General features: G+C 31.6%; 1 protein-coding gene across 2 annotated transcripts in view; it reads right to left on the bottom strand.

Annotated features, from left to right (window-relative positions):
* Nucleotides 1-1,732: 1,732 nt before the first annotated feature.
* The window catches only part of CALCRL (calcitonin receptor like receptor), a 106,382-nt gene continuing 95,201 nt past the window's right edge, over nt 1,733-12,913 (bottom strand). For both annotated transcript variants that reach the window (XM_032292718.1, XM_032292717.1), the window contains 3 exons: nt 10,644-10,862; nt 10,449-10,490; nt 1,733-4,978 (listed from right to left, as the gene is read on the bottom strand). In XM_032292718.1, the coding sequence (XP_032148609.1) occupies nt 4,763-4,978; nt 10,449-10,490; nt 10,644-10,862 (477 nt within the window). In that variant the 3' untranslated portion in view covers nt 1,733-4,762. The remainder of the gene's footprint in view (nt 4,979-10,448; nt 10,491-10,643; nt 10,863-12,913) is intronic.

The following is a 12,913-nucleotide window of genomic DNA, read 5'->3' as shown; positions in this document are numbered from 1 at the left end:
TTAGGATGTCTAAAATAAAAAAGACTGATAATAACAAGTGTTGAGGAAAATGTGGAGAAATCAGAACCCTTTATGTGCTGCAGGTAGAAATGTAAAATGATCTGGCTGTTTTGCAAATGTCCTGAAAAGAAACGAAAACTTGCGTACAAACAAAATCTTGCAAACAAATGTTTATAGGTGTATTATTTATAATAATCAAAAAGTAAAAGCAAAACAACATGTCCATTAATAGACAAATGAAGAAATAAAATGTGGTGTGTTCACACAATGGAATAAAAGGAAATATTGACATGCCAAAACATGAATGAATCTAAAACCATTATGGATGCAGCAAACCACCATGGCATGTGTATACCTGTGTACCAATCCTGCACGATCTGCATGTGTACCTGAGAACTTAAAAGTATAATGAAAAGAAAACACAAGTGAAATAATTTTGTCACAAAGGGTCACATACTATATTATTCCATTTGTATGGAAGTCCAGAATAGGGAAATCTATTGAGACAAAATGTAAATTAGTGGTGTTTATAGTTGGAATGAAAGTAGGGATGGGGGATAGAGAAGTGATGGCTAAGAGATATATTTTTTTCTCAAGGTCATAAAAATATAATGAAATTGACTGTGGTGATGGTATAATGTCTCTTTGGATATATTAAAATATACTTTACTAATATACTAAAAACTGCTTTGAATATGAAGTATTATATGATATGTGAAGTATATCTCAACGAAGTTGTTAAAAAGTGCAGTATGGTTCTAGATTTGTAAAACCAATATGCAGAGGTCTACATTGTAAATGAACACTCTCATGTATCTATATAAACTATAGGCCAAACATGAGACTAGCAATATTTTTAATCAAGGATATTTTTTCCTCCAGTTAGTATATACAAAAGGAAGAGAGTGTAAGAAAAAAATTGCAAAAGTGTTTTAAATGGGCACTTTTTTTCAGAAAACTAATAATAACATACATTATTCTTGATTATAAAAATAAACATTAGTTATTAAATGGAATGCAACTGATGTTTGCCCAAAGGACAGAGTGGTTTTGCACTTATTTATAAAATTATTTCAGCATTTTTAGTATTCTCATATAAGTATGATATTTTGAATTCTCCTTTGAATTGTGGTAACATCTTACGTGTTCCTTCATTAATTAATGAGTTAAACAAAAATCTTTGAAGCATTTTCTTTTTTTTTTCCCCCATTTATTTATTTTATTGCATTTTAGGTTTTGGGGTACATGTGAAGAACATGCAAAATTGTTGCATAGGTACACACGTGGCAGTGTGATCTGCTGCCTTCCTCCCCATCACCTACATCTGGCATCTCTCCCCTTGCTATCTCTCCCCAGCTCCCCACCCCCCACTGTCCCTCCCCTATTTCCCCCCAACTGACCCCAGTGTGTAGTGCTCCCCTCCCTGTGTCCATGTGTTCTCATTGTTCAACACCCGCCTATGAGAGCATTTTCATTTTATATTGGTGTGCGACCTGTAATTGTGCCTTCTTTAAAAATTATCTTTAAATTCTTCTTTTTCTTATTTTTCTTTCTAATATTTAATACAAAACTACAAAATGAAATGCAGTAGAGAAAGGAGATGAATTTCTGAACATTTTCTTATTTTGAGACATCCTTTTTCTTCTTTCAGCATAAGAAGGAGTTTGCATCCATTGTAGTATATTTGGATATTTTTAGTTTGAAAAACAAATCACAATTTTTTCTTAATTGTTTTATTGAATTCATTTACTGGTTTACTGAAGACTTAAAGAGGGCAAAATAGATATATTTGTTAATTTTTTTAGAAGTATCCCGCTGATGACTGTATAAATCATGTTTATAAATTAGATTATTTGATACTCTAGTAAATATCAATGAAAATCAACTTTAACTCACAACTTTAATATTTTCATACAATCAAAAACTGGAGATATACTTTAGGCATAACATAAATTGTTATAATTGATCAGAATATCTTGAATATATTTTTTACAAATAACTAGTGGTTTCTACTAGCAGATTAAAACCAAGAGAAAATTAAAAGTAAGTTCACATTCAAAAAATTAATAAGCAATAAATACAGAACAACAACTACTAGTAATTCTATGTACATTGGATTACATTTAAACAAACATTGCATTCCAGAATGGATATTTTATGAATAAATGCACTGGAAGTTAACTTTAGGAAAGAAAATGGCAAATTAGAATTTAGAAAATTAAAATATGACTTTCACAAGTAATCACAGTAAAATGGTAGATCTACATTTTAAAACTAGAAATTCCCCAAATCAGTTTTGATAACAAAGAAGTTTGCTTTTAAAACGTGTCAGATTTACTTTGCTTTACAAGTATGATACAAAAATCTTAAGTAGCATTCAGTTTTTGAGGAATCTTAACACTTAAAAATATTAATTCTAAAAATATATGGGTACATAACTAACAGTGATTAATCATGGATGACTGGTACGCCTCAAGACTGTACAACAGATAAACCCTGGCTATAAAAGAAATCTGATCTAGAATTAATATTATAAAAGCACAACAAAAATACTTGAAAATTATATGTTCATTTTAATATAATCTTTGATAATTCACCATTTTTTTACTGTCACTTCTACTGTCAAGATGTTTGAGACTTGACAGTTTATCTAGAAGATGACTGATGTATTTTAACAAGGTCAGCAAAGGATTTAAATATATGTCTTTGAATAATAAATATCTAATAACTGAGTTTATAGAATGAATTTTTGTATAACTTAGGCAGTTGAAGTTCCAGAACAGCCTGTGATCCTTTCTATGGCAGCTTATTATCATATTCATGTTTGAAACAAAACAGTACGTTTTCACGCATAAATTATACATGCACTGACCAGACCATTAAATATGTTAATTCTTACTAATTTAGATAATTTTTCTTAGCAATTTTAAATGAGTTCTGAACTCACCATCTATTGATAGCTTAAGAAACAACTTTTGTGAGTAATTCATTAGTTTCATCTATTTTAAGCAGACTGACACACTTAAAAAAACAGATACACTGGACTTTCCAAAATTGACTTTTACTAATTGAAGTCATTGTTGTTCTTCAGAGATTTCAATGGAAAATAACATTAGAGAAACTGAATCCCATATAAATGTCACTTTAATTCATTAGCAAGGCTTTCTTCTACCTTTACTTAATAAGGTCTGACTATAATTCAATAAGATCTGACAATAATTCTTTCTCAATGATACATTCAAATATTTCCCTGGTTTGTATTATATACAGTAGCTCTATTAAAATACAAAAGCATTGTATATAATACATATTGTATCCCTTTAGATTTTCTTTTTTCTTGAATAACCTGGGACCTTTCCAAAGCTATATAAATTCATAAAGTAAAAGTCAGTAAAGTAATATTTTAATGGGGTAAAATCTATAAAAGTAGCAGATTGGTATTTATTACAGTAGTTGTTTAAAATTTCTGGATTAGAATGTGAGCTCATTGTCAAAATGAAAAAAGGAATATGTCAAACACACCTATTAATAAGGTATGAGTCATCAAAACAAATGTATTCAATAATAGTGATCTTGTGTTTTTAAAATAAATATCTTTTATCTTATTATAGATGTTTCTGTTCTCTTAGTTCTCACACTTCTGATGCTGGCATCTGGTTGTCTTTAAAATATTCACCAAATATAGAATTCCAGACTCTATTTCATTAAAAAAAATCAGCCCAGATACAACATCAGATATTAACATGCAAACGTTTTTGCTTTATATATCGGCTTTAAAAATTACCTAGGTTATATATATTTCATTTGAGACTATAAAATAAAACAATGGAGTATTTACACACTCATTTTTCTCAATTTCTTTTTACAAAATTCCAAGAAAACAAGAAATCCTTCATTGATTTTCTTTATGTAAAATGATTGCTAATTTGTTTATACAGTAGAAATGGAATGGACAAAATTTCTATTTACAGGTACAGGGAAATGAATTCCCTCTCACTGTAAGACAGGAAGAAGCTGACAAGGTGTTTTTAATGTCAACTAAGGTGTTTCCCTAATGATATAGAAGTAGGATTGTGTATTATACATCCTGTTCATCAAGTTTCGACAATGAATATGCGACAAGGCACACAACTGATGTGTCAGCAAATGAGTAGATATAACAATAGTACTCAGTTGCTTTTCATAGAGAAAAGAAAGCCAACAAGGATAATTAACTTCTGGTATTGTCCATCTGAAAGGATAATTACAAAAAGAACTACAGCACTCTCTGGGCGAAAAATGTCAAATGCACCAATGAAGATGGGATGAAGAGTTTTAAAACTAAAAGCTAAGTTTTCCTTTATATCTACAGGTCTTAGCTAGGTCTCTTTGAGCAATAAAAGTAGAATCATGCCCAACATGTATAGGAATTTTTGCAGTCATTTATCTGTGAATTCATGCAACGGTGTGCTGAAGCTGGCTTACAGCAGCTCAGAAATGTTGACTGTGCTTTTCTCCAATTCCACATTTGGTGATGTCAGGTTGGTAGCGTCACATCAGGCATAGTGGGAGTATTTCCTGGCAAACATTATAAACCAGGATTTCTTTTTTCCCACATAGAGCTGGTTGTTACACTCTTATCAGCACACTGCTAATTTCATGTGAGGCTTTTCTTTATGAGATTCAAAAAGTCATTTGATATTGAAGTCGTTCTGGCTTTAGAGTCATGGAACCAAGTCCATGAGTTAGGAGTGGCACAAAACAGTCAAGCAACAATCCATTTTCAATCATATATATTTTCTGGTTTTAGGATAACATTTTCAATATCATGGATGCTTTTTCCATTTAAGTGTTCACTAGGATAGTCATGACTATAACCTGGACCATCACTGATTGTTGACACTGTGTAAGACGCACTACGAAGAGCTTCAGAGTTGGAAAAGCTGTTTCCAAATTGGATTTTGTATTGATTCCAGTGTCTTCTCAGAATTGCTTGAACCTATCAATCAAAAAGAAACAGAAAAAGAGCAACCCATTAATTGAAATGAAGACAATTTTGAAGCACAACTAAACAGATCTTGGAGAAGAGCTTTTTAAAAAAAATGTTAATTAGTGAATAATATAGTTTCATATTCTTACTTAATTTAAAAAATTAAGTGTACTATCGTTACATTAGGAAATATATTACAGTTACATTGTACTTTACATTTCATTAATATTTTTCATTCCATGTTTTGTCTTCAAAGCTTTTATAATGCCTATGTATTTATTGTTGGCAAACAAATAGGTAATCAGAACCCCCATTTACAAGACTTCATGTACAGTATCTAGTTTATATTAATGTCTTTATTAAAAGAATGAGGAGACAATTTGTAACAGCATAAAAGAAGAGAAGGATATACAAAAGAAAAGTTAGAATGTGAAGAATACAAATCACCATCATCAGCAGCAGAGGCAGTAGCAGCAACTTTTATTTTTGAGTGATGCCCATATGCCAGAAATTGTGCTACATTCTAAAAAATGTAGCATGATATTTTTCCTCATGGAGTTTACTACACAGAGGAAAGAAAAGTGTTGAACAAATAAATATAAATGTGATGAATAGTACAAAAATATTTTTAGGAATGTAACAACTCCACTTTTACATATTTGAATCCTCTTCTACTGAATGAATTTGGAGTTTAATGACTTCCTTCCCCTGTGTTTGAAGGTAGAGATCAGGGTAGGTGGTCCTATGCAGTCAAAATATTGGTCTTAATGGAATGCAAGGCACTGAAGTGTGTGTATTTAAATATTCTCGTTTGTGCTCATGGACTGACAATTTTCTTCAGTGTCAGTCAATGTGCACAATGAGAATATTTAAAGACATCTCTAGCTCAAGTACGTGGACTTTTCCAGGTCTGATGAGTGAGCACACTGGCTTGAGGCACCTGCTTCTAGGTTATGAATGTGTTAGCCAATTCTCTGGGACCCAAAGTGTGTTTGCTTTAAATGGTCTTCCTCAAGCTCTCTATTGCTCGTTGGCTCTTTCAGGACTTTTCCAAAGGGAATCTGAGTGTCTCACAGCAATTTTCTGGTAATTCTTGTTCTCATGTAATAATTGTTTAATTTTCTAGTACTTATAAAGAATTTCTCAACTTTCTCTTCACTATATTCATGTATACAAATCAATATCAAATCTTTAAAAAGAGCTTACTTCTTTCTTGTTATTTCCTAGTCTAATCGGTTTAAAAAAACACACACACAAAACCTCAACTTCTCCAATTACATTCTTTGGAAAATAGGTGTTCCGGGACGTCTGCAGCTTTACAGAATACTTCGAAGTTCCTGTTAAAGTATCTTATATTCTGTCGCTTAAAATAAACCCAAAGTTTTATTGTCTCATTTCATGTGGAAAAAAAGAAGGAGCAAAGATAAAGCCAACAATCTATTCAGTTAGAACTCAACATGAGGTATTAAAATTACCATTTAGTTGCTCTCTACCATATAGTTCAAAAATTATATAATTAAAATGAAATAACTTGGTATTAAAAGTTACATTATGATGAAGTTCAGTAACTTCAGGACTTTCAAGCTTAATTAAAAAATATATGGTAACCATATTTGAAGAAAATAATTCATATTCATGTCTATATGCTTTGAAAATGAAAGCATTTATAAGGCAATAAAATTTGTCTTGCAAAAATTAAACTTTCCTCTCAATTTAGTAATATTCTAAATTCTCCACATAAAATATCTAAATTAAGATAATTTTTTTTATTGTATTTTAGGTTCTGGGGTACATGTGCAGATCATGCAGGATTGAACTAACATCTGCATATCTAACAACCTCAAGATGAGCAAACTACAAATTGAATGGCTTCAGATTGTGAATTTTAAATAAATATTCAGAGATTCAAAGTAAAAATGAACATTGATGAATTATCTAGATACATCTGATGAGAAATTTTCTGATCCTTATTTTTTGTTTCATAAATTTCTCCTCATTTTATTACTAAATACTGGATTGGCTGAGTACATAAACAATGTAGTTTCTGTTAGAGAGGAAGTAGAATATAGCTTTGTATAAAAATTCTATATAAAGGTTGAAAAAACGCTGACAGGAAGCCATATCTTAGCTGTGAGTCTACTACTTAAAGTCTTAAAAAGGAAAGCTTAAATTCAATTTGGAAGGAAAATGGCTATTGATATGAGTGTTTGCTCTTAAAATATCTACTTTGATTAAGGTCATCATTCTATTTCTTCCTTGCAACTAAATCATCAGAAAAACCATAAAAAGCCAATTTCCTGAACTGTGGGATCTTACTATGGTTAAAAATAAACCTAATTAAAGATCCACAGGCCTTGTAGTCTTGTTTGTTTATGTTATTTGCTCTAAGGATGTTACATGTTTCTTCTGCTTCCTCTAATACAATATCACACCTGTTAAATAGGACATTAAAGTGACTACTCTTAATAAACTTTCAATGAGAAAATATTAATGGGGAGGAGAAACAAGCAAATTTCCATTGTAAGGGGAGATAGCTGAGTGTTATAAAATATATGAATATGTTTTTATTGGTTTATGCATAAGCATGATATAAGTAGTAAGGAAAATGTTTAGAATGTAACATTACAACTTTATATACCCATTAACACCAGATAAGGAACTACCTTTATACTCCCTAATGTGAATCAATTTAAAACATTTACAGAGCTTTTATAAAAAGTCTACCTAGTTCTCATTAAGTAACTTGGGTTTAATTGTTTTCAACAAATCTTTTTGTTCATCTTATAGAGTATTTACCTTCAGGTGTTAAACACACTCTTCTGATGACTAGAGTCGCTGCACACTTTTGTCTAAGGGCACTAGGGATTAAATGAAGGTAACCCAAGCACTTGTCAAGCCACATTTATTTAACTAGTGAGAAATGCTAATAGGAAGATGTTGGCTGAAAAGTACATAAAAGGTGGGAGAGAAAAAATACAAATATTAAGCTAAAGGCAGGCACTTGACCTAATATGGATAACAAGGAAACTAAGCCTGAGCAAATGATTTTAAGAAGTACATGACATAGTTGGAACAAAATGAATTTGGCAATTGTTTCTTCATGTTATGAGAGTGGGAAAAAGAGGCACTGAGACAAAAAGGGAGGGGTTATAGTATTTCTTAAGATGAGAAATGAGTCATACTCAAACAGGGATTTTATCTCTAGAGATGAAGAAAAGGGATGGATATTAGAAATGTTGTGAGGAACCAAAGAATTTGGCAACTGCCTAGCTCAAAGATTTTGTATTATTGTAATTTTCCAATGTTAAAATTTTCTCAATTTTAGGACATGGCAGACAATCAAGGCTCTGTGTCCCTTTTGTTTACACAGAGTGTAACAGGAGTGTTAGGTATTACTTTAGATATTCCCTGGGCACTTTTTCTACACAGAAGGGCCAATTTGGGGATTTTGATCTAAAATGACTAATGTTCCTGTTTGCACATGTATTTTTGAAAATGAGTGATTTAACAAATCAAATAATGAATATACTGAGTATCTAATGAAGTGGAACATGATGCTAAAAACTTTATCTTCCTTAGCTTGTATTTATCTTTCTGAGACCTATGTAGAGAGCTTGCTTTTATTTCCATTTAAGAAAGACAGACACAGGCTGGGCGCAGTGGCTCATGTCTGTACTCCCAGCGCTTTGGGAGGCTGAACTGGGTAGATCACGAGGTCAAGAGATCGAGACCATCCTGGCCACCATGATGAAAACCTGACTCTACTAAAAACACAAGAATTAGCCATGTGTGGTGGCAAGCACCTGTAGTCCCAGCTACTTGGGAGGCTGAGGCAGGAGAATTGTTTGAACCCGGGAGTCTGAGGTTGCAGTGAGCCGAGATTGCACCACTGCTCTTCAGCCTGGCGACATAGCCAGAATCCATCTCAAACAAACAAACAACAAAAAAGACACAGACTCCTTAAGGTTGTCATTTCCCAAAATATCACAGCCAAGATGAAAAGTAGTATCTTTGGTATTTAAACACCTTGCTGTGTTTATTCTACACTGCCTCCTATTACAAAATATTTTACTAGTGAGTATGTTTTGAATATTTAAAATTTACTTTATAGAGTTAAAATCTGTTTCTGTAGATACCTTTCCTATTTCATGCATGTTGTTTAGCATGTCATCCATATCACTCTCATCTATATTATTACATCTTACACAAGTAGCATTTAGGATTATCTAATTCGGGGTATATAAATTAAATTTATAGAAATATAGAATAAAATCTTTGAATTATTTATCAAACAAATGATTTGTCCATTTTTTGTAACTGCATTTTGTCTATACTTCTCATTGATTTCAGAAAAAGTTGATCTTGTCTTCTGTATAGCAGAATAATTATGGAAATACCACTTAAAGGTATGAAATATAGTCTACAATGTATGAGAGTTCTATACCTCATTATAAATAAATAAATATATAAAATAAATGTGTTGAACTTGAAATATGTTTCAATTAAAAACTAAACATTGAATTTTATTATATGTCAAGATGAAGAAGCAAAATATTACTTAAGCAAGAGTAAATAACATGTTACAATTTTTCATGATGTGTGCATGATTTTCAATGTTCATTTGTTTCGTAGGAATGGTTGTCATAGGTTATACCAACTGGTCTCATGTGTTCTCCATCTGAAGCTTTATGATAAGCTTTACAGTTATCAAGCATCTGTGCCTCACTCAGCTGCTGTCTGGAGTTCTAAACTTTGTTCAGTTTTGCCAAAATCCTCCTACAGGTTAAACTATGTCCAGCAGATTAAAACATATAAGGAGCTAAGTCAGTAGAGTTCAAATTACTGAGTTGTAACACATTTGTATGCATAAGAAATATGTTACCAGTTTTCAAAATGCCTAAAACTTTCCAAGTAGGAAATGCATGAATAAAAATCTAGAAGCATTGAAGAGTACATGGTCATGTTATAAATTAGAGCGTTCTCTTCTAAATTTCCTAACCCACTGAATTTCTTCCCTGTATAACTGAGAGTTTAATTTTTAAAATACCTTGGTATTCATCATAAAATTGTTTCCACAGGCTACATTGCAAGACAGGCAAAAAAGAGAAAGAGGGAAACGAGATGATCCTGTTTCTTATTTCCTTTTAGAGTGTATGTTCTATGAGCTTTGGGATTACCCAGCACTATATCTGGGGAAATGTTCAGACATAATGGGACTCAAAAAGTATCTCAAAAGACTAGATGAATATCTTTTGAAATATTTTTAAGTGAGGCTGACTTTTCCCTACCTTTGAACTCCATTATGATCTGAGCTTTTGAGAAGGAGAGTTAAACCTATGAAAAGAGATTATATGGTTCTTTCCTGATAGAAATTTAAAATGGTTGTTCCTGGGGAATTTATGATTTTATCTTATTTAAACACATGTGTAGATAGATAGTAAATATAAAATAATAGAAGGAATCAAATCAATTACCATACCTCTCCATTAAAGAAGCAGAAAATGGTGGAGACCAAAAGACCCTGTAAAAGACAAATAAAATGATCTGAATCCGAATGGAAAGATACATGTATTTGTAAACAAATAGCTGTACAACTAGTCAGAAGTAAAACCAAAGCTATATGTATATATTAAACCAAACTTCTCAAGCTGTCTTCTTATCAAGAATGCCATACCTGGAAGTGCATATGGATGTGCATGATGTAGTCATATATCTCCTCTGCAATCTTTCCTTCAGGTCGCCATGGAAACAGCACAAATTCAATGCCAAGCAATGGCACTAAGATAAGAGTAGCTCTCACAGCTTTCATGTAGAGATTGGATTCCGCTTGGTGTGTAACTTTTAACTTGGTAATGAGAACACGTACGATATTTAACAAGAAGAAAAGATTCACCTAAAAAGAAAATAAAATGGCATCTGAAAATAATTTTATGTTTATTATTAAGAAATATTGTTCAAGTATCTCCAATTGTATAAACCTTAAACGTTTTTAATGTACAAGAATATTTTAAAGGGTATGATTGCCTAAGATATGAATTTATATTTCTGGAATTGTGATTTATCCATTTAACAAATACATCAATTTTAATAACAAGTATTAGAAAAGTAAAATTAAATTATGATAGAATTATTGTGGAACATATTCAGTTAAGGAATATGTCAGTGTTTTTCTCAGCTCATTTTTACATACAATAAGAAAATTCCATGGTCTAAAAACTAAAGCTTTTGAACATTTTCATATCAAAGAAAATAAATGTTTATAGAAAAATGCTAATTTTTAAACTATTACTTCTTAATCATGTCGAAAGTATATACTTTCCAAATGTATATTATACCATAATAACCATTTTCATCTTTTAAACCAAAAACTTTCCTGTTTCTTTTTGTAACAATAATATTTACAACACCTCTCCAAAATGGTACTGTAATCCTCTTTTACTTATGAGGACACTGAGTTATACAATTGAACAAGCTAACATTCAACCCAGGTCATTGTAGAGCTAAAATAATTTGGCATTCTATAAGTCCTCCTGTTGATTACTGTCTGTAGTGACATATATTCACTATTTTTGTGCCTTAACAACTTTCCCCGAAGACACAGTAGCTTCTTTGGATGGCAGACATAAACCTTTGAAAATATAATGTTACTCAGAAAACAGCGTCCTACGAAACATATTTATTTCTCTTTCTCTCTCTGAATACAAGTTTATCTTTTTCTTATTTTCACCCAAGTCAGAGTTTATCGCTTTCTTATTTTCACCCAAGTCAATATCTTTTACTTTAGTCCATTTTCTTTATGCCCATTACTTATGCCTTCCATAGAGTCATGAATATTAATTCCAGAAGCACTCCATAGGGGCTAACTGCTATTCTGTTTTCTTTTTCCTCACCCTTAGTTCTGGCATCTGCCTTTTGTATAATAATCTTACATTTTCAAATTATTAATCAAATATCATTTATATCTATTTATTATTTCCCATTTATTATAGAAAAGAATTAACAAATTGCATCCATTTGCTAAGTTGACACATGTCATAAAAATAACTGAGCATAAAAATATTCTACTAGTATTTTTAGAAAAGTTAGTGGAACATATGTTTCAAAAATATACAGCTCACTATATTCCTAATGGAAACATATCTATAAAAAGCAATGTTTGCAGACACAGAAATGTGATGAAGACAGAAGCAGAATAAGCTATTTCAACAGGTGTGAGAATGAAACGTGATGAATCAACATGTCAGCTGTGATTCCACCCATCGTAATATATTCCCTTCCGAAGCATCTATTACTCTTTTTAAAAAGATAATAATGCTCTTTTATCTGCTTAATATAGAATATTTTATAAACTTAATATATTAAATAATAATTTATAAAAACACAGTAGAAATGTAGCAATTTAGATCCCGATTATATGAAATTTTTTTTTCCCATTTATTTTATTGCATTTTAGGTTTGGGGGTACATGTGAAGAATATGCAAAATTGTTGCATAGGAACACACGTGGCAGTGTGATTTGCTGCCTTCCTCCCCATCACCTACATCTGGCATTTCTCCCCCTGCTATCTCTCCCCAGCTTCCCACCCCCCACCGTCCCTCCCCTATTTCCCCCCAACTGACCCCAGTGTGTAGTGCTCCCCTCCCTGTGTCCATGTGTTCTCATTGTTCAACACCCACCTATGAAAAATTTTAAATGCAAAGTGCTTCTTCAAATGGCAAGTCTGATTTAAAATGTGAAATTAGAAACTAGAGTTGACAATGAAATTAATTATTCTATTAGCTATTATATAAATAATTGTCTTAGAGTGAATCGGATGCTATTTTCCATGCTATTTTTCAACAAAACATAGTTTTTGAGAATTATAATTCTCATCCTACTTCATTTTCTGTAAATACTTCCATTTACTTTAAACAAAAATAGAAAAAAAAATTTTAATTTTAGAA

The sequence above is a fragment of the Sapajus apella genome, unplaced genomic scaffold (assembly GCF_009761245.1).
Source record: "Sapajus apella isolate SASKATOON/1434 unplaced genomic scaffold, GSC_monkey_1.0 scaffold28, whole genome shotgun sequence".
Classification (NCBI taxonomy): Eukaryota; Metazoa; Chordata; class Mammalia; order Primates; family Cebidae; genus Sapajus; species Sapajus apella.
The sequence above is the reverse complement of the archived record's forward strand: the minus strand, read 5'-3'. Positions and strand labels throughout refer to the sequence as shown.